General features: G+C 43.5%; 1 protein-coding gene across 6 annotated transcripts in view; it reads left to right on the forward strand.

Annotated features, from left to right (window-relative positions):
* PIP5K1B (phosphatidylinositol-4-phosphate 5-kinase type 1 beta) overlaps nt 1-23212 on the forward strand; it is a 293743-nt gene that overhangs the window by 214956 nt on the left and 55575 nt on the right. For all 6 annotated transcript variants that reach the window (XM_028117386.2, XM_028117382.2, XM_028117385.2 and 3 more), the window contains 2 exons: nt 5321-5476; nt 10784-10928. In XM_028117386.2, the coding sequence (XP_027973187.1) occupies nt 5321-5476; nt 10784-10928 (301 nt within the window). The remainder of the gene's footprint in view (nt 1-5320; nt 5477-10783; nt 10929-23212) is intronic.

Consider the following 23212-nt stretch of genomic DNA (forward strand, 5'->3'; position numbering starts at 1 on the left):
GGCGAGGATGTAGAGAAAAAGGAACCCTCGTGTGCTGTTGATGGGAGTGCAAAATGGTGCAGCCACTGTGGAAAACAGTTGCTCAAAAAACAAAATAGAAATACTGTATGATCCAGTAATTCCACTACTGGGTACTTCCGCAAAGAAAATGAAAACACTAATTCAGAAAGGTACATGTACCTCTGTGTCTACTGCAGCGTTATTCGCAACAGCGAAGACATAGAAGCAGCCAAGTGTCCATCCATAGATGAACGGATAAAGATGCAGTGTGTATATACGGTGGAATATTATTCGGCCATAAAAACATGGCATCTTGCCATCTGCAAAAACATGAACGGACCTAGAAGGCATTATGCCAAGTGAAATAAGACAAATACCATATAATTTCACTTATATGTGGAATCTAAAAAAACAAGTGAACAAACCAACTCTTAAGTACAGAGAACAAACTGCCAGTTGTCGGAGAGGATGTAGGTGGGGAATGGGCAAGATCGATAATGGGGATTAGGAGGTACAAACTTTGATAGATAAAACAAGTCATGGAGATGAAAAGTACAGCATAGGGAGTCTAGCCAATAATATTATGTAGTGACAGATGATGATTACACTTCTTGTGGTGAGTGCTGAGTAATGTATAGAATGTCTAATCAATATGTTGTAACCTGAAACTAAAATAATTGCATGTCAGTTAAACTTCAATAATAACTTTTTAATTTAAATTTTAAAAACTAAATACAAACCTAAAATTTTAAAAGCTAAATGTATATATATATAACTATGTATAACTAAGATGCTTTATCAACTGTGATTATATTCAAGCCCTTAAGCTTAAAGGCATACTTTCTTTGTAGGTGAAAATTTCCCCTCCTCACTTCCACCCTCAAGAAAACAGTACCTAGTCTTCACGTTTCTTCTTTCAAATTACTGTGTGTGTGTGTGTGTGTTTGTGTGTTTTGTCGGGGTTTTTTAATTTTTTTATTATGTTAATCACCATACATGACCTCATTAGTTTTTGATGCAGTGTTCCATGATTCATTGTTTGCATATAACACCCAGTGCTCCACGCAGAACGTGCCCTCCTTAATACCCATCACCAGGCTAACCCATCCCCCACCCCCCTCCCCTCTAGAACCCTCAGTTTGTTTCTCAGAGGCCATAGTCTCTCATGGTTCGTCTCCCCCTCTGATTTCCCCCCTTCATTTTTCCCTTCCTACTATCTTTTTTTTTTAACATATGTTGCATTATTTGTTTAAGAAGTACAGATCTGTGATTCAACAGTCTTGCACAATTCACAGCGCTCACCATAGCACATACCCTCCCCAATGTCTATCACCCAGCCACCCCATCCCTCCCCCCCACCACTCCAGCAACCCTCAGTTTGTTTCCTGAGATTAAGAATTCCTAAAATTACTTTTTTAAGTCTTATTACATCCTTTCATTCCACCCCAGAACTGAGTCATACGGGCAGTGTAATAATACCTGCAAAATCGTATAATTTTTTTCTAGAAATATTAGTCGTCGTAATGTTGAAACCTCACTGAAATTCCCTACCCAGATCATGTGTCTCAAGCACTAAAACTTAGCTTCCTGAAAGGAATATAATAGTACATTAATTTGTTAAAAATCAACTGCTGTAAGATTTTTAGAACAAGAATGCATTCATTCAACTAACTTTGAGCACCTGTGATGTGCCTAGCACTATACCAACCATTAATAACATAGGAAGGGTTTTTTTAGTGAATTAGTTCCTCAATAATTTTTGGGTCAGGGATTGGAACATGTAACAGATGTATAATCTAGTGAAGCATTTGTGTTTTGTTTTGTTTTGTTTGTTTGTTTTTTAAAGATTTTATTTATTTATTTGACAGAGAGAAACACAGCGAGAGAGGGAACACAAGCAGGGGGAGTGGGAGAGGGAGAAGCAGGCTTCCCGCCAAGCAGGGAGCCTGATGTGGGGCTCGATCCCAGGACCCTGAGATCATGACCTGGGCCGAAGGCAGTCGCTTAACCAACTGAGCCACCCAGGCGCCCCCAATGAAGCCATTGTTAATAGAGTTTTTGCATACACTACTATAGGTACACAGAGAGAAATAAGACCAATTCTTCCACAAGAGAGCTTCAGAGAGAATATTTAAAGTAATTCCCTAAATATAACTTAGCATTCATTAGGAAGAGAGGCAAGAAGGACCTCTGAGGTGAAGGAATAGCATGTGCAAAGGCCCAGGGGTAGGAATGGACATGGTAGGTTCTAGGAATGGCAGCTAGGTGAGTTGAAAAGCAGTAAAGTGTAGAGGCAGATAAGTGGCAGGATATAGGGCTGGAAATGGACACAGGATACCTCTCACCAGACGTTGTTTAGCCAAAAACAAATCCAGGAGTTTCTGCAGCACAAAACAAAGTGACATGCAACCCAAACCATCTTTTGAGGTTATCCAGTCAAAAGAAATCCCTGAAGCCTTCAGTTTTTACAAGATTCAAGTCTTATCCCATGAGTGAGTCTTAAATCATTCCTTTAAGGAAGATTCACCATCTAGGTGCTATGTGGTCCCAGCAGGGGTTTGGTTTTGGGTCCTCCCCGCTCCTCGTTGTATGTGATGCGGATAATGAACAAAGAGTTGGGACTCCTGGGTGGCTCAGTTGGTTGGGCATCTGCCTTCGGCTCAGGTCATGATCCCGGGGTCCTGGGATCGAGCCCCGCATCGGGCTCCCTGCTCAGCGGGGGTCTGCTTCTCCCTCTGCCTGCCCCTCCCCCCGCTTGTGCGCTCGCTCTCTCTCTCTCTCTCTCTCTCTCTCTCTCTGACAAATAAATAAATAAAATCTTATTAAAAGAAAACAAAGAGCTGTTTCTTTTCATAGCTCTTGGCCTTTTCTCCTCTGTGAACTACACGTACACACAGTTTTCCGAGTGTCTTCCTCTAGTTCACGTTTCATTGCTGCTGACAACTTTCTTCTGACCTCAGCTATTTCTCAGTTTAGAGAATCGCATTGACCTAACATCTATGTAGTACTCAAATGTTTCGGTCTCAGGGCCACTTTATACTCTTTCCAGTGATTGAGGACCTCAAATGGCTTTCACACACGTGGGCTATATCTAGCAATATTTACCATATTATCATTTAAAATTGAGGAAAATGTCAAATGGAAATGCCAAATATTCGTTAATTCTCACAAAGTAATAATTTAAAAAATTGCATGTTAAAGTAAGCCATTTTCAACAAAAAGGTAAAAATCATTTTCACATAAAAAATAATTATGAAAAGTAATATTTCCTAAAACAAGTTCGTTAAGAAAAGTGGCATCATTTTTCATTTTTTCCAATCCCCAATTCTGGTTCGTAGATGACATCTAGATTCTCACATCTGCTTCTGAATTCAGTCTGTGGCGAGAGGGTCATGTGGCACATAGAAAACCCGTGAGAAAGGCAATTTATGTCTTAATATTATTATGAAAATAGTTTTTTTACAGTTACTTTATTTTTTTAAGTAAACTTTATCCCCAACTTGGGGCTTGAACTCACAACACCAAGATCAAGAGTCACACACTGTATGGGTCGGAGCCAGCCAGGCATCCTTGAAAATAGGTTTAGGATTGCAGACCTTCTAAAAGGGTCTCGGGGGCCTCTAGTAGTCCCTGAACCACATTTGAGATCCTCTGATTAAAAGTTTTAAAACACTATGTTGGAAGACAAGAGTTGAGGGTTTATAAGAGTTAGCAGACAGAACGTTAAAGCAGAAGCCCGTGTGTGCAATCCCTTCACGCCTGGAAAGCAGGTGTCGCTGCTGTTTTGATAGGATGAGGTGTTAAGGAAAATGTGACTTATTTGGTCCACTTACTTTCCATTAAAATCCATTTTGATCAGTTTTTAAACATTCAAAATGCCCTCCCCTCAAAAAAACAAAACAAAAAAAAACCCCTAACTCTAGTTTTATCTTTTCTCCCCTTCACATCAGCCAGGAAATAGAATCCTCTAGAGAGAGGAAGTGAACAGCAGTCTAGACAACTTCAAACAGAAGACAAACACCTGGGGTTTCATGCTTTCTAGCTCTGTGACCTTGAGCAGGTAGCAACTTTTCCAGTCTCAGCTGTTGGACCTACAAAAGGGCCCACCTCCCTCGGACAACCACGTGGGTAGTTTGAGATATGGTGTGTGAATGTTGGCCTCCATACCCTAAAGCCTTCTCCAGGAGGTATTTATTATGATGATTATATTATTATGGTCCTAAGACTACTCAAAGGACACATAAACTTTCCCTTCTCTTTAAGTGGAGAGAATGCTCACTATTCTTTCCCCATTTGTGTGCCCCAAAGTCCTTGTCCAGTTAAGTTCTTGCAGGCTGCCTATGGGCAGGCCCCAGATGAGCATCGTAATCTAAGCTCTGGAGAGCTTCCCAAGGCCAGACACAATCATTCTAATGCATCGGCTATCAGGTTATCCCTCTGTGCAAAGCTCCAAAGGTGGAGAGAGGCTCTGCCAAAAACCAATTCAGGGAAAGCATAAATAAGCCTCAACTTCCCTCACTCCCTCTCCTCCAAGGAAATTCTCTAACAGTGTTAAGCCAAGAAGAATTATTGCAGCAAAGACTGCATAGAAGTGGGGATGGTCTGGCTGCAGCCAAAGCCGCTCCCACTGACGTATCAGAGGTGAAGGGACAGCCTTCAACGAGCAGAATGGATGGTGAAGTCCATTTGCCTTGGTTCAGGTTCCCAGCACACTCCTGAAGTTGGAGAATGCTGTTTGGACAAAGGTCGGGAGTGAATGATAACATCTGACGTAGCCGTGACCTAGAAAAGACCCAGAGGGCAGGAAATTTCAGTGGAAAGTCACTTAAAAGCGAAAAGCAACCAGAAGTAACTTGGCTAAATTAGGCTTCATGAGTATAAGATTAAACATTGGCATGTTTAGAAATTCCCAGTCCCCAAGTTAATAAAACCAGGGTCATGAGAATTCTCCTTGCTTTACCATCTGCGTTTACCAACCCACCCAACCTCCTCCCCTTGCCGGAAGAACATTGCTTGGAGGCAGAAAAAAATATCCTTTAGCAACAGAACGTTTGAATCTCACCTCAGGTAAGACTTGACTTCAAAATCTAGAGACGTATTCCAGTTCGCATGTATTCTAGGATCTTCTCATTGAGGTCAAGTCATTGTAGACAAAATTGCCAAAACGCAGTTTCATCTTCCTTTCCTCGTGTATATAAAACAAAGTGTCTTGCATTCTGCTCAAATAATGATTAATATGTTAATAAGTAAAATTTTAATTAAAAAAAAAGTTAATGTGGTTTTACCGTATCTTTGTCTCTCCTTTTTACTTCCTGTCCAGCCTTGAAGGCCTCACCTTCTAAAAGACGTTGCAATTCCATCGCCGCCCTGAAGGCTACCTCGCAAGAGATCGTGTCCTCAATTAGCCAGGAGTGGAAGGACGAGAAGAGGGACTTGCTGACCGAGGGGCAGAGTTTCAGCAGCCTTGACGAAGACGGTAAAGACATGTCACTTAAAAAAAAAGAAAAGAAAAAGAAGTCCTTCTGATTTTGCTTATAGAGGTGATGTAGATTCACAGTAGAACAATCAGAATATACCTAAGAAACAAGGTGATGGGGGGTGCCTGGCTGGCTGTCAGTAGAACGTGCCACTCTTGATCTCAGGATGGTGAGTTCAAGCCCCACATTGGGCATAGAACTTACTTAAAAAAAAAAAATAGAAAGAAACCAAGTCTCTTAACTCATTTTCAAAAGGATATTCACAGTATGACACAGTTACTACAAATTTTTTTTTAATGGAAAGCTTTTTTTTTTTTAAGATTTTATTTATTTGAGAGAGAGAATGAGATAGAGCATGAGAGGGGGAGGGTCAGAGGGAGCAGCAGACCCCCCGCTGAGCAGGGAGCCCGATGCGGGACTCGATCCCGGGACTCCAGGATCGTGACCTGAGCCTAAGGCAGTCGCCCAACCAACTGAGCCACTCAGGCGCCCCACTACAAATTTTTAAAACACATAAATAATATGTGGTTGATAGGGAAAAAAAAGTTGGAATATGTACTAAGATATTTAGAAATAAAGATCCATAACCCCACTATTGGGAAGTAACACATCTGAGCCTTTTTGTGTTTTTACAACTGGACCTTGTTCTGTGTCTGCATACAGTGTGTGTGTGTGTGTGTGTGTGTGTGTGTGTGTGTTTCAAACACACATATGCATTATATACATATGTATACACACATCCCTATACATCCATATAGATACAATGTAACAATGAATTATCCATTTACTTAGATCTTTAATGAATTTAATAAAAATTTTGTAACTTTCTTCCTGCTTGTCCAATACACCTCCCTTTTGTTAGATTTATTCTCAAATGCATATAGAGATAGAGACATAGACATGTATTTTTGGTCTTTCCAAATAGTGTCTTTTTAAGACTTGGGTTTTCTTCTACTGTTTCTCGTAGCCCTCCCTTCTTTTTCCTCCCTTCCTTCCTCACCTGCCAACTAGGACTTCTAGAACAATGATGAATGCAAGTGGCGATGGCGGGCAGCCTTGCCTTGTCCTGATTTTAAAGGGAATGCCTCTCATGTTTCACTGTTGAGAAAGAAGTTGGCTGTATTTGATACCCGTAATCGGGTCAAGGAAGTACCTTTTTATTCCTGGTTTGCTCAAAGTTTTTATCAGGAGTGAGTGTTGAATTTTATCACATACTTTTCCTTGTTTGTTGAGTTGATCATGAAGGTTTTTTCTCTTCTAATCCTAAAAGAGGAAGTGACATTTTAGAGTTTTTATTTTTTATCAGTATGTTCTTTGGGGAATCCCAACATTTCCTGAGAATTTCTTCTCCTTTGCTTAGATTCTTCTCGGGCTTTCCTTTCCCCGAGAGTGGTTAGAATAGGGTGTTATTCCTATGCCCATCTGCAGCACCTATCCACCTGTGTCATGTGGGATTTCCTTCTTTCTCATCTTCCTCGAAAACAGCTGATACCCAGATTTAGTGCTTTCGGCAAAGGAGTTCATGAATCGCCCTTGCTCCTCGCTCTGGCTGCAATTTCTAGCAGTCAGTGACAACCCTTTCCCTAAGCCTCCCTGCCCTGGCATCTCCCCTACCACACGGCCTGGTCTTCTTAGGGCACACATAAAACTGCAGGGTGTCTGCAGTCTGGGAAATAGGATTAACTGATTTTTAAACTGTATCAGTTAAACTTTAAACTAGTATGCTCCGTATGACGTCTGAAGTTAGAGCAGTGAGTCCAGTTGTTAATCCGGGGGGAGAGAGGGGTGCATAATATATACACTACATAACATCCTGGAAGTCTGGAGAACTGGGAAGTCTGGCACCTACTGCGCTTTTTTTTTTTTGCAGATGACTTCTTGCGCCCCTTGCTTCATTTTAAAGGAATTTTAAAGGAATTTTAAAGGAATTTAAAACTTCACCCAAAAAGGCCTCTGAAAGTCGAAGAAAAACGTACTGAGCATATTCTTTGAAAATGTTAACATTCTATTACAAAAATGAGTTTAACTGGACAATTCTCTTGATGTACAAAGTTTGCTGCAGTGTTCGGCCTTTTTATAATGCTCTGTACTTGGGGGCTCCGCTTTTCATAGTGCACCAAGTCATCGCCAGATTCCCATCGAATTTTTAATCCTCTCTTTTGTGCCACTGTCCGTGTTCTGGGGTGTATTCGTTTTCTCTTGCCATGTAGCAAATTACCCAGAACGTCAACAGCTTAGTAGAACCTCCATTTATTCGCCCACCGTGTGTAAGTCAGAAATCTGGTCAGGCTCGCCTTGGCTTGCTGGACACAGCTTATCAGGGTCTCAAAACCTGGGATGAAGGTGTCAGCTGGGCTGCATTCTCATCTGAAGGTGCTGGAGAAGAATCCTCCTCCAGGGTCATCACATGCTTGGCAGAATTCACTTCCTTGCAGTTGTAGGGAAGCGGTCCCCATGCCTTCCTGTCTGATGGCCACGGGCCATGTCCCGCCTCCCAAGACCATCCACGTTCCTTACCAGGCAGCCCCCTCCATCTTCAAACCGAGACTTCCTTCCAAGTCAGTCCTTCATATCTCTGACCTCCAGACACAGATTTAATAGGCTCAAGTGATTAGGCCAGGCCCACCTGGATAGTATTCTCTTTGACTAACTCGAAGTTAACGGCTTAGTAACCTTAATTACATCTGCAGAATTCCTTTTGCCGTGTAAGTTGCGGTAATCACAGGAGTCCCCTCATGCTTACTGGTCCCACCCACGCTCAGAGGGAGATGATACAAGCGTGCAGGTCACTGGGGATCATCCTAGAATTCTGTCTACCATGCTAGTTTTTTAAAAACTGAAGGATATGAGAGCTTGAGGAAACAGCTCTGCTTCAGAAAGCTGCTCCTTAAAAATTGGGGCTCAGCTCCCCAGTGCCTGGTCCAAGTGCCTGGACAGATCGTGTCTCTCTGTATTGTATCACTCACGTAGTCTCTGGCTCATGAAGTCAAGACCAGAGTCTGCATGAGCCTTTCTGTCCAGCCCCACCTGCCTTATGTTGAGTAGCACTTCATTAAGCTCTGATGGGAGGTTATTTTTCAGATGCACTTTCCAATATTATTATGTCAGTATTTTTCTCTGTACTTAGTAAGAAGGTGGGACCAAGTATATTAAAGATTGCTAGCCAGCTGTCGTATTACATTGAAGCCTTTCTAATTTTTGCATGTAAAGCTCTTTGGTTACTTGTGTCTTTATACTATTACCATCTGTTATTCATCATGGCAGTTCTTTATTTTGACCTGAATCAGAGTTGCACTGTCTCACACATTCAGAGTGTGTCCAGTCTCCCAGTCCAGAGTCCAGCCCTTCTGTGCCTACCCCTTTTCCCTCTGTGCCTCGCTCCACCCCTCCATCTACACCTCTTCAAACCCCAAATCCAAAACCTCACTCTCATGCAATAGTGCCTATTAGGACTGTTTTCCATTCATACACTTCCTAAAAATGCATGATTTTGAGCCCATTGTCGCCTGAATCCACAGTCCAGCATGGTGGTGACTTCAGTTAACAGGTCTGTTGTATGTTTGAAAGTTACTAAGAGAGTAGATCCTAAAAATTCTCATTGCAAGGAAAAAGATGTTGTAACTATATGTAGTAATGGGTGTTCACTAGATTGTGATGATCATCTCACAATAAATATGTGTATCAGGAATGCCTGGGCGGCTCAGTTGTTAAGCGTCTGCCTTCGGCTCGGGTCCTGATCGCAGGGTCCTGGGATCGAGCCCCGCGTGGGGCTCCCGGCTCCGCGGGAAGCCCGCTTCTCCCTCTCCCGCTCCCCCTGCTCGTGTTCCCTCTCTCGCTGTCAAATAAATAAGTAAAATCTTTAAAAATAAATATGTGTATCAAATTATCACATTGGACACCTAGAATTAATACAATGTTCTATGTCAATTAAATCTTCATAAAAATTTAAAAATATCTCCCTGGGTTTAATGAAACTCAGTGTGAAAAGTTGAAGGACAGACTCCTGCATAACAGTTAGGTCCACAGTGTTCTCTCACTGGGGACTTGCACGTGTATTTTTTAAGCAGCTCTGTTCTTGGTGACTGGGTCTGTCATTAAAACACTGTCTCTGACAGGCTTGGCAATAAGGGATACAAATTTGTCCAAAGTTTAGGTGAGGATGATTAAAAATGATCTCCCAATAAGAAAAAGAGAGAATCCACACAGACACACAGAGAGAGTGGGCGTGGGTCACTGTTCAGCCTTGAATATTCTGCTTTCCTCAATAAGTATTTTCGCAGGCACCCACGTTTTATTTATTTTTTTTAAGATTTTATTCATTTATTTGACAGAGCACAAGCTGGGGCGGGAGGGGACAGAGTGAGAGGGAGAAGCAGACTCCCCACTGAGCATAGAGCCCACCGTGGGGCTCGATCCCAGAACCCTGAGATCACGACCTGAGCCAAAGTCAGACGCTTAACCGACTGAGCCACCCAGGCGTCCCATGCACCTATATTTCAAAAAGGAAGTAGGAATCTTCTCATTTTTAAAAAGGCAGCCTTGGCTCTTAAAATATGAGGCCAAGAAGAGCCGTGGATGATGTTCAAAGATGTGTATGGGCACAAAGGGGTTTAAGAGATAGCTGGCTTGGGCGCCTGGGTGGCTTAGTCGGTTAAGCATCTGCCTTCAGCTCAGGTCACCATCCCAGGGTCCTGAGATCAAGCCCCGCATCAGGCTCCCTGCTCAGCGGGGAGTCTGCTTCTCTCTCTGCCTCTGCCCTTCCCCCTGCTCATGCTCTCTCGCTCTTTCTCTCACATAAATAAATAAAATCTTTAAAAAGAGAGCGAGAGAGAGAGCTGACTGTTAGTCTGGGAAGCCTTTGTCTCCTGGCTGTTAAAAAGTCTGAGTACTTAGATCTACATTGAGAATGATATATATGTGCATATCCTTGGGAGGGGAAGCAGGTGCCCTGTGTGTTTCTACATTTGCCAGTCACCCTGTTAATCTTTGTCGAATTATCTCCTAAACTCCTCCGAGCTTTTTATGTCATCTTTTGAAACAGTAAATCACTTTATTAGGTTTTTAAAAGAACATTCATAATGTCATTTCCATAAGCCATTTTGTAAGTTAATGCCATCTCCTTTTCGGTTAACCTGTTTGCAAGAAGCTATTTTACATGTCTGTGGCAGTTCAGAAGAGCGAAGTGAATTCATAATTTAATTTGCAACCTGATACGTATGCTTTGGAGTCGATTTAAATTATTATAGATAATAAAGCAGCATTTCTTACGGAGATTCATGAGCATTTGTTGTGCTTTTATTATGCAGCACTAGGATCCCGACACAGGCCGGACCTGGTGCCTAGCACCCCGTCACTGTTTGAAGCTGCTTCCTTGGCAACCACTATTTCGTCATCTTCCTTATATGTCGATGAACATTGTCCACACGACAGGACTGCGCTCTATTCAAACAGGTGAGACTTAGCGCGATCATATTACCAATCCAGCTATTACCACATCAGCATCGCAGGTAGACAGGTATCTCTGAATTGAGAACATGCTGTCCCTGGCACCCAGGATGTGACTGTCACCTGCCCTGTAGGTAAGAGAAAGAGAGAACTTGCTTGATTTTTTACTAGGGCAAGAAGCACGTCTGGGGGAAAACCTTCCTTATTTTTCTCCACGGTTAATCATTATGTCCTATTGAAATTATGTACTTGGTCCTAGGGAAGAAGACCGATCTTTCATCATTTTTCTTTTAATAATTTCTTATGAATGGCTTTTTAAAGCAGGTACCCCTGGTTAATATTGCCAATAGCCGCAAAGATATTTGCATATTCTCTTTTTGTTTGAGTGACCTGAGTGACTGTGATAGGCAGAATAATGGCCCCCCCAAAGTTGTCCCTGTCCTAAACCCTGGAACCTGTAAATGTGTCACCTTATATAGCAAAAGGGACTTCGTGAACATGATTAAATTAAAGATCCTGAGATGGAAAGAGTGTCTTGAATTATTCAGGTTGTCCCAGTGAAATCACAGGGTCTTTTTTTTAAATATATATATATATTGTTTCATTAACACTCCAGTGGTAGACAACTGTGTGCTTATGTTTCTTCATAGATCACTGGGTCGCACAAAATTCAAAACCCACAAGGAAGCTAAGAGTGTTTACATTAAATGTTTCCTTCCTAAAAATCCTTAACTGTATGCCAGTCTGTCCTCAAGCAGTAAAGTCTGATTATGTACAGGGTCTTGGTCAGAGGAAGACAGGAAGATTAGAGTCAGAGAAAGAGACATGATTCCAGAAGTGGAGGGCAGAGAGAGACATTGGAAGGTGCCACACGGCTGGCTTTGAAGGTGGAGGACAATACTTACCTGGCAGGGGAGATACCATGATCATGAAGGTGGAGGACAGGGCCTTGAGCCGGGAATGCAGGCAGCCTCTGGAAGCCCGAAAAGGCAAGAAAACAGATGCTCCCTTGGAGCCTTCCCGGAGAAAGACAGCTCTTCCACACCTTGAATTTCAGGACTTCTGACCACCAGAGCGGCAAGATAATAAGTTGTGTCATTTTCAGCCACAAAGTTTATGATAATTTCTTACAGCAGAGATGGGCAACTCAAACACGTAATGATTGAACATTTTGAGTGTTGGGCGGGCTACTGTAATTTCTTAAATAGAGAGTGGATTAGTTAGATACGTTTGCGTTTTGAACAAAACATTGTCAGACATTGATTCTAATAATAGAAGATATCCTTACAAAGAGATCACAGTGTTGTCTGTGGGCTTAGCTGTTTGATTTTCTCTCTTTTCATATATGCAGTTTTGTAACTAGCTCCAATCACTGGGCACGGACTACTATGTATGTTCTTAATAATTATCTTTAAATGGGAACTAGCTCTTGTTAAAAATCTAGTTCTTGAGAATCAAGGTCATATTTGTGCAGGTAAACTGCTTCTTACACTGTACATCGTTTTCCACACCCAGGGATGCAGCGTGGCTCGCTTGCAGAAAGAGGACTCAGTATGGTAGACTCATTTGTAACATACGCATGCTTGTAGATTCTAGCTTGGTCTTTGGGCAAGTTAAGATTTGGTCACTGGAGCTTCTGTAGAAATTGTTTTCTGTTGCCATTCTCTTCCCTCTCCGCTAGATACAGCCTGGGGGGGTGTAAGCAGGTGAGGCAGCCAGCCTTGGTGTGGAGAAGTGAAACAGATAACAAGGGGAGCCATCAATCTTAGTGTGGCTTCCATTTAGATAGCTCTGCTGGAGGGGCCAACAAATAAGGCTCCTTTATAAATTACTCAACTCATCAGAACTATAAAAGAAATTTGGCTAGCTTCCTTGGGTTAGAAGAATTTAAAGTGACCTATACCTTACACTAATGTGTACCTTGAATGTCCGAATTTGTTACATAAATTAGTCTAGCAACAGCTTTCCTATTTCTGGGGTAGAGCTAAACACCATTGTTTTGCTCTCAAATATAAATAGCAGCTCAAAATATGTCTGGAAAGTCATAGGAAGGTCCTTGCAAGGTCAAAAACAATTCTCTGTGAAGCCAGGGTGATTTCTTACTATTTGCTACTGTTCTCATTATCAGGGGCATGTAATTGGATATGCTTGCTACTAAAGTATTTACTAGAATTTTCAGCACAAGAATAAAAGTGTTTTTGGCTGGGTTTTTGGTTTTGGTTTTGGGGGGTTTTTTTAGTGGCAATGGTTGTGGGTCAGTATCCAGACTCTTGGCCAGAAGCATTCAGTTCTTGGGTTTTCATAATGTTCCCCCACCATCCAGAACTGCCTCCTTCCTGGCCATTGTGGAAGCTACCTCTGCATGCTCCCAGGCTGTGGTATAATTCTTGTAACTTTGATTTATGATGATATGGTTTCGTATACATTTGGATGGAAAAAAACATTAATGTTATCGGTTGTATTTTTTTCTTTTCTTTTTTTTTGAAGTGACTTCTTTGAGATGAATCTTTGGCATTGTATCTCCAAGTTGTAATTTGAAGATTTTACTCATTTTTGCACGCATGCACACAAGTGCAAGAGAGAGTGCGTGTGCATGAGTGGGGGAGAGGGGCAGAGGGGGAAGGAGACTCCTCACTGAGCAGGGAGCCCGATGCAGGACTCGATCCCAGGACCCTGGGATCATGACCTGAGCTGAAGGCAGACGCCTAGCTGACTGAGCCACCCAGGTTTCCCCTCCAAGTGGTAATTTGGTATGTTATATTTAGCTGCCAGTCCGGATTCAGTTATAAGGACAAGAAACCATCCTGTCTTAAAGCAGAAAAGGATCTGATATGAGGAATTAGGTGCTTACAAAGTCCACGAAGAGGCTCTGGGCTGGACATCAGGAAATCACTCCTGGATAACACCACTGAATTGGTCCACCAACAGCCCTGTGGCCTTGGCAGCCATCAAGCAGGTGCCCTGCCAATGGAATGCAAGACAGCGAAAAGCATTTTGGTGACCCCAGAACGTTTTTTAAAATAAGCTATTTAAAAATCAAGCAATCTCACTAAAATACCCAGGCCCTTTTGAAAAATCATTAGTTTGGGCCCCACTTGGCTCTGTTGCCTCTCAGCATTGACCAGCTGGAGGGGAGAAGCAGGGAACCTCCAGGTCACCATCCTCTGCTTTGTTCATTGGTGATGTTGCCATCCTGCTCCCCTGGGCATTTCTGATCTTAGCCTGGAGATAGAAGAGAAGCCAAAGCCATGCCTCCCATCTTAACCCCTGCCGTAGGGCAATCATAAGGAAAAGGGGCAAAAAAAGGCACAGAGGTGCTCAAAAGAAATTAATAGCATGTGAACTCCTGGGAATCAGTATCCTTACCCACCCCCACCATGTCTAACCCTAATTATTCAACAGGGAAACTTTACCAGCAAACTGAAAAGAAATTGTCATAATTTCTAGCATTTTTTTTTTCCTTTAGAGCCCTCTTAGACCGACATGGAGTCTCTTGAGGTGATAAACATGATTCTAAGTCTCTTCTGGCCTACTGAGTTTTGAAACCTAATCCAAATAGCTTGGAAAGAAAATGAGTTGAATATTGATATTATAATTCACATGTTAGGTTTTTCTATCTCGGAGTCATTTTTCTGTGAAGGCAAGGTGGCCTGTTTTTTCCATTTCAACACTAAGCTCTACATATCTGCCCTTAAATAAGCCATAAATACTTCAAGTAGCAGTCATCATTCTGTCAGTCTTTTTAAAATCCTTGGGGCGCCTGGGTGGCTCATTTGTTAAGCGTCTGCCTTCGGCTCAGATCATGATCTCAGGGTCCTGGGATCGAGCCCCGCTTCGGGCTCCCTGCTCGGCGGGAAGCCTGCTTCTCCCTCTCCCACTCCCCCCGCTTGTGTTCCCTCTCTCGCTGTGTCTCTCTCTGTCAAATAAATAAATAAAATCTTAAAAAAATAAAATCCTTAACTCTGAGAGGTGTGAATTAGTGCCAGGCTGTCTCCACACCTAAATTATATATTGCGGTGGGAAAACTGCTGTCTCTTCAAATTATTCCCATTTTTAAGGGATTTTTTCTTTCTAACTACAAAAACTCTGATAGCAGTCTGTTCTCTCTCTTTTTTTTAAGATTTTATTTATTTATTTGACACAGAGAGAGAGCACATAAGCAGGGGGAGTGGGAAAGGGAGAAGCAGGCCCCCTGCCGAGCAGGGCGCCCGATGTGGGGCTCGATTCCAGGACCCTGAGGTCATGATCTGAGCTGAAGGTAGATGCTTAACCGACTGAGCCACCCAGGTGCCCTGTTCTTTTTTTTTTTTTTTTTTTTTTAAGTATACTCCAAAAATTGAGTAGGAAGCAAAGAAAAATAGTATTTTTAAAGTATATATTTAGGGGCTCCTGGGTGGCTCAGTCAGTTGGGCGTCTGTCTTTGGCTTGGGTCATGGTCCCAGGGTCCTGGGATAGGGCCCCACATCAGACTCTCTGCTCGGTGGGAAACCTGCTTCTCCCTCTTCCTCTGCTGCTCCCCCTGCTTGTGTTTGCTTTCTCTCTGTCAAATAAATAAAATATTTTTTAACAAAATAAATAAAGTATACATTTAACCTGGTGATCAGGAGTACCTGTTTTCATGTTGCACTGTACAGTTCGGGGTTAGAGCATACAGTTCATAGAAATGGAGGCAAAGCGTTGTGGGTACGTCCTTCCTGGTCAAATGCTGGGATTTAAATTCTGAGGTTTTGATCCTTGAATTCTCCTTTCCTAGTAAGAGCTCTGTTCTTTCAGAGGAGGTATAAGTTGAGCACTAAGAAATGCAGAGGCAAACGTGTTTTATCTCGAAGTTAAGAACAGTTTAATGTGGAAATTCACTACATGCATGAATATGAATCCTTTTCATGATTTCCTGCACCGTTGGGAGCCCAGGTGATGCTCTGGTCATGCGTTAAGTATCGGAAACCCTGCTGCATCCCGACATACGCTTCCGCGTCAAGCACGCCTCTAGCTTCATGGCGGCTCTGGCCGGCCTCATGGTTCACTAGTGACTCTTGCCAACATCTGGCTCCCCCGGGACGTGTGTGGACTACTAAAAGAAGAGGAGATGGCCGCGGGTCATTTGCACGTAGAGGGCCAGCTGGCAAAGGCCTCCTAAGTGATGAGTCCGGATCATGGATCTCAGAGGCTGACCCCAGGAATCTGACTGCAATTCTGTGCACTTTTCTTCCAGCTCCTAGAGTCTCATAAACCCAGGAGAGGGGTGGAGCCAAGGTGGAGCTACCCATTGTCTCACAGACTTGTCGAAAAGACAAGGAAAGAGAAACGCAGAGACCCATGCATTCTGTGACACACTGCCACAAGGTCACCCGGTGTGCTAGTAGGGTGTACCTGGACAAGTCTCTGGGGCCCAAGCCTCACGTTCTCTCCACCGCACCACCCTTTCACTAACAGCCTCCTGTTCTTCCGCTCTTGTCCCTTGCCGTGTGTGTTGTGCACGGAAGGTTGATGCTCCTGGTTTTCCTAACATGACTTCTGCCTCCATAACTGAGCGACTTTTTGCTGCTTAATAACTAAACTGTTTCTGCTAGACAAAGCGGTGGGCATATGCCCTGCCTGTGACGTTTGTTCTAGAAGTCATTGGCTAAGTTTGCTTATTAAGAACATCATGGCAGGGCACCTGGGTGGCTCAGTCAGTTGAGCATCCAACTCTTGGTTTCAGCTCAGGTCATGATCTCAGGGTCGTGGGATCAAGCCCCGCATTGGGCTCTGTGCTCTGCATGGGATTGGCTTGAGATTCTCTCTCCCCTTCGCCCTCCGCCCCTCCCCTCCCTCTCAAATAAGTAAATAAATCTTCTTTTAAAAAAAAAGAACATCATGGCTATGGGAACTTTTCTGTCATAGCAGTAGTCATACTTCAAACCATCAATAATCATCTGATAATAATACTAACTATAATAATAGCTAGTTCTTGGACCTTATTCAGGGTCTGTGTTCAGTTTTTTCCATGCGTCAAAGTAATTTAATGCTCCCGGCAACCCTGTAAGGTCGTCATATTTCTTATTTCCAGTTCACAGATGATGCATGCTCACAACATTGGGTCACTTTCCCCAGGTCAGATGGCTGCCAGGTGGAGCATGGTTTCCATGCACAATATGGATACAGAGCGCGAGGCACCAGCCTCAGCCCCTCACCAGCCGCCCTCACCCCTGTTGTCCCGCCTCAGACCACTTGCCCTTGAAACAATGCTTTCCGTGGAAATTCGGTAACCCCCTACATGAGGTCTGCTCTTCCTCATCCATTTTGCCTTTTCTTTTTCCATGTGATTGTTAAGTGCAGATTTTCGCTCCTCAGGATGTCAGAGCCCGAGTGTTCAAACACTAAAAATATGACATACTAACTTAAATCCTCAAGCGACCTGAAATAGCTCTTTCCTCGAGTTTTTATTTCCAGCTCTTCAAGTACACTCCACATCGTTACATGATCATAGAGAAGAGACCTTTGTTAGATGCGTGTCTGCTTGATTTAGAAAATCCCGTCTCTTCTGTTGATGAGGTAAGGTTAAGAAGGGACATTTGTTACTTACAAGCTGAGGAGAGAAGGTGGGTTGCCAGAACTTTCTAGTAATTCCAATTCTCTAACCCTAACCTCAAGGGAGGGACAGAATATTGCCTGTGGCATCTCCTTTGCACATGGCGGCTGCCTGCTGGTCTTCGGTATCATTCCAATCCCTCCTGTGGGTGCTGGGTATTGAATCTGACCTCTGCAGACCCCTTGTGCTTTTGTGGTTCTTAGTCTGGTGACTCCTACCTTGCAGACAGACCAACACCCCCACCGATCATCACCTCTGGCCAGGCCTTTCTCTTGCACACTCATCGTTATAAATCACCACTTAGGGCATTAGCCCCCCAACAGTCCCCTTTAGCTCTCTGATGTTGGGCAAGTTACTTTACCTTTATGCCCTTCAGTGTCCTCACTTGTGCAATGTGGATTATTATACTCCTGCCCCAAATGGTTGTTATAAAGACTAGTTGAGATGCTAATTGGAAAGCACTTATATTGCCTCACCAGTACCGAGTAAAGCACCATCAAAGTATATGTTAAAATAAAATAATCCAGTGATTCCATACTCAACACCTTGCAGCTTCCCCTAAGTTCCACCATGAGGGGCAAGACTTAATTGTTTTAGTCAAAAGGCTTTCCTGGAATACTTTTAAGAGTCAGCATCCAGAAACAGTATGGAGGTTCCTCAAACAGTTGAAAATAGAGCTACCATACGATCCAGCAATTGCACTACTGGGTATTTACCACAAAGATACAAATGTAGGGATCCGAAGGGGTACGTGCACCCCAATGTTTATAGCAGCAATGTCCACAATAGCCAAACTGTGGAAAGAGCCAAGATGTCCATCGACAGATGAATGGATAAAGAAGATGCGGTATATATACACAATGGAATATCATGCAGCCATCAAAAGGAATGAGATCTTGCCATTTGCAACGACGTGGATGGAACTGGAGGGTGTTATGCTGAGTGAAATAAGTCAATCAGAGAAAGACATCTATCCTATGACCTCAGTGATATGAGGAATTCTTAATCTCAGGAAACACACTGAGTGTTGCTGGAGTGGTGGGGGGGTGGGAGGGAGGGGGTGGCTGGGTGATAGACATTGGGGAGGGTATGTGCTACAGTGAGCACTGTGAATTGTGCAAGACTGTTGAATCACAGATCTGTACTTCTGAAACTAATGCAAGATATGTTAAGAAAAAGAAGATAGCAGGAGGGGAAGAATGAAGGGGAGTAAGTCGGAGGGGGAGACGAACCATGAGAGACGATGGACTCTGAAAAACAAACTGAGGGTTCTAGAGGGGAGGGGGGTGGGGGGATGGGTTAGCCTGGTGATGAGTATTAAGGAGGGCACATTCTGCGTGGAGCACTGGGTGTTATGCACAAACAATCATGGAACACTACATCAAGAACTAATGATGTATGGTGATTAACATAACAATAAAAAATTTAAAAAAAAAAGCATCCAGTCAAGGAAATGGAAAACACACTTGGAATTTCAAACAGAATTTAGTAAAGAGAATTGGTTATCCAGTGTAGCTAGACGCATGAAAAGGCCACGCTCTAGAAACCCAGGTAGATAACTGCAGGTGGCAACTCAGGGCATGTGCCCTGGCACCGTACAGAACCCAGACTCATGCAGGAGACCCCCCCCACGGGGACCGGCGGCCACCTGAAGAGTAGGGACATCAGAGGAGGACAGCACCGACATTGCTGGGATAGTGGCCTGGACCACAGCTGCAACCAGAGACGCTACCCGAAGAAGGGAAAAAGAAAATGAGAGAGAAGTGGACCAAAGACTTCCCTCCTCCCACCCCCTCATCTCCTGCCAGAGGAGCCTGAGGAATGTAGTGTGCCGACTCCTGGCCACAGCCTCGCAAGGCAGAGTCGAAGCAAGATGTAAATGACAGCCACAAGACACAGGGCAAAAAACAAGAAAGATGCAAGACCACTTCAAAAAAAAAGATTACAAAGATCCAAGCGTGACAAAGGTAGAGTGCATGCAGGAATGGGAATCAATTTAGACTCTAGACGGTAAAAGGAGTCACAGAGCCAATTTATTACCATGTCAATATAATAATACGTAAAATAGCTGTAATTTGTTTTAATCATCTGTGTAATTGGAGACTCCAGTATTTACCACCAAGTTTGACCGTCGATACCCCTTTCCCTGGTACTGCTCTGGAGTGGATGCTGGTTATAAATACTCCTAGAAATGTCTCCACTAACTACTGGCACACAGGATAGATTAAATGTTCTTCAGCTCAAGAATTCCACAACGAGGTTAGTAAACCTGGGAAATCCGGGTGAGACCCCCTCTGACAGAGCAGCAGATACATTTTGGAGGCAGGCTATCTGTCAGCCATGCTCTCGCAAAACGTTTTTACTTTATTTCCAATAATACCCCCCTACACCCCATCTCATCAACTGAATATAACTCAGTCTGGAGCAAAGACGCATGAGGGACAGCAGGTATGGTGTCACATTTTTTCTTTCTTAATGATGAAGAAAAGGGTTTAGTCAACTTTTCCCCAGTGTCAGGAAACTAGGTCACCAAGCAAATGAGCATATATGTTTGGGGGAGAAGAACTCTCCTCAGAATCCTGAAGCAAAACCCTGCCTTGTTACCCAGCCTCCCGAGAGATGCTCTCATTTGGGGAATTAAGACCATTGAGATGACAGGCGAATTGAAGAGTGGTATCACATCCCTTCCCAGTGGTGACTGAAGCACCTGCAGAGAAAATTGGAGCTTGATAGAAGCTTCATAATATACCTGTTGGATTAGCTTCCTCTAGCCAACCCCAGCAGAAAAAAAAAAAGGATTTACGTCACATAGTCTGCACCTGGATTTTACTAGATGCCTTTTTTTTTCTCTCTCTCTTTTGACAAATCCTAGAATTGCTCCTGAAGTGATTAGCTTTTCAAATAATCCTTCATATATTTTGGCATGGGCAGGAAATTAAAGTGAATTTTTCAAATACCTGACATTTTATGAGGAATAATTTAGGATTCAGCATTAATTCAGAGAACACTCATATTTTTTTCCTCCATGTTTTATTCATTTCTTCAAAATTCAAATATTCATTGAGCCAAACACACCAGACACGGTGTTAGGGGCAGACATTGATTCCTCTCCTCCTGGAGATCAGAGCCTAAAGGGGGAACGTGCAGGGCACCTGGGTGGCTCAGTCAGTTGAGCGTCTGTCTCTTGGTTTCAGCTCAGGTCATGATCTCAGGGTCGTGGGATCAAGCCCAGTGTCCAGCTCCACGCTCAGCAGGGAGTCGGCTTGGGATTCCCTCTCCCTCTCCCTCTGCCCCTCTCCCTGCTCATGTATGCTTGCTTGCTCTCTCTCTCTCTCTCTCTCTCTCTCTCAAGAAATAAATAAAATCTTAATGGGAGAATGTGCTGCTACACGTTGTAGAATATTTAGACTTTTTTTTTACTGAGGTGTAATTCACACGTAACTTTATTTTAGTTTCAAGTGGACAACCTAATGATTTGATAATTATGCATATTGCAACATGGTCACCACAGTAAGTCTAGGTACCCTCTGTCACCGTACAAAGTTACCAAAAAAATTTTTTTCTTGTGATGAGAACTTCTAAGATTTACTCTGTTGGCAACTTTTCACAGTTGCCCTACAATATTGTTGCCATGCTGTGACCATGCTGTAACATTACATCCCCACCCCACCCCCATGACTTATTTTATTTAAAGATTTTATTTATTTATTTGACAGAGAGAGACACAGTGAGAGAGGGAACACAAGCAGGGGGAGTGGGAGAGGGAGAAGCAGGCTTCCCGCCGAGCAGGGAGCCCGATGCAGGGCCCGATCCCAGGACCCTGGGATCATGACCTGAGCCGAAGGCAGACGCTTAACAACTGAGCCACCCAGGCGCCCCATGACTTATTTTATAACTGGAAATTTGTAGCTCTAGACCCAGTCACCCATTTCAGCCACCCCACAACTCCCCTTCTCCTGGAAACCACCACTATATTCTCTGTATCTATGAGTTTTGTGTTTTGTTTTTGTTTTTTAGATTCCGGTGTAAATGAGATCATCCAGTCTGACTTATTTCCCTTTGACAAAATACTCTCAAAGTCCACCCAGGTTGTTGCAAATGGCAAGATTGCATTCTTTTTTTTTTTTTTTTTAATATAGCTGAGTAGTACATTTTTTTGATGAATTGGTACGTGGTAATATTTCTAGGTGCCTTTCGTGCGTAAAGATTTTTTAATGGATCCAATTTATGGATAAGTCATACTGGGGGAAAAAAAAGTGGCAGAATGTTGGCCAACCTGTGGATATCCTAACTTACCAAAAATAACATCTTTTTCCATTTTCTGCCTCTTAATTCTTACACCAAAAGACTACATCTCTATTTCCCTTTTCAGCCTCTCATCTACCTCTCTGGGAGAATGATTTTCCAGTGGTAGAGGCATCTCTGTGGCCTTCCCTGTCCTGTGCCCTCCTTCATGAAACCCCTAGAGGCATACTTGTCTGGGCATGACCAGTCCCTACATCTAGGCTTCAGTGTGCTCCTCAAGAAATTCTTAGGCACACCTGAGTTTAAGAAAAAAAAAGTTCCTTGGAGGGGCGCCTAGTGGCTCAGTCGGTTAAGCATCTGCCTTTGGCTTAGGTCATGGTCCCGGGGTCCTGGGATCGAGTCCTACGTCAGGCTCCCTGCTCAGCGGGGGCCTGCTTCTCCCTCTCCCTCTGCCTGCCACTCCCCCTGCTTGTGATATCTCGCCCTCTCTCTCTCTCTCTCTCAAATAAATAAGTAAATAAAATCTTTAAAAAAAAATAGAAAGTTCTTTGGAGATACCCCTCTCCCTCTCGATCTTCCCTGAGGGAGTGAAGAAATTTCTTTGCTTTGTGGTTCAGTTGAAACACAGACAGGCTCATTGAAGGAATTAAGAGAACATAACAAGAAATTCCTAAAATGCAACACCATGGCAATAATGGGTGGGTGTTCAGATTACAGTGAAACAGGACCTCAGTTTCTTGCTCACACCTGCAGCCTACCTGGACATAGCCTAAGCACAGCTTCCCTTGCCTGAAGCAATGTCAGATGAATAACACGTCTGGGGACTTCTCCAGCCTCTGCAGGCCTTCTGCCCAGCTCAGCCTCTTTGAGGTGCCTCCTTTAGCTCACCACTGCGTTCCCATTTGCTTTCTGAGCTGGCTTGTGTAGCTCTGTTATCCCATATGGAGTATGTGACCCCCGGGACGTGTGATCCGTGGTGAATGAACTTCTGCCAGGCTCCCGCCATCCCTCCTCCACGCACCGGTCCTCTGGTGCTGGGATCTGCCAGAGTCCCAGGTTTAATTTCTTCTCTGATATACCTCAAATATACACAAAGAGTAACAAATACACTTTCTCCCAAGGCAAGATGAGAATTGATCCTTTGTTTCATCCTCTGTGATCCGTGCAATTATCCCCCACAGTCGCCAGCTCTGTCTCCCTGTAATTTAGATGACTTGCTTGTCTTTGAGGGAAGAATTCCACCGGGGAAGTCAGTAGCTGGAAACTCCTGCTGAGCGCTCCCTGATGGCAGAGGAACTAACAGGCTCTGCCCCCTGCACGTGCCCTAAACGCATCTACCCAGCCAGCCCTTTGCTCTTAGCTCATCGTGGTCCTGGGTGTCGGGGGGATTAGGTAAGTGTAATGAGGGAATTAGGAGGCAGTAATAAAATCTGAAGTCAGAATAATATTAACCTAAAATGTAATTATTTAATAG

The sequence above is a fragment of the Eumetopias jubatus genome, unplaced genomic scaffold (genome assembly GCF_037043125.1).
Source record: "Eumetopias jubatus isolate StellerSeaLion01/CBP00866 unplaced genomic scaffold, mEumJub1_p1.0 scaffold_15, whole genome shotgun sequence".
Taxonomy (NCBI): Eukaryota; Metazoa; Chordata; class Mammalia; order Carnivora; family Otariidae; genus Eumetopias; species Eumetopias jubatus.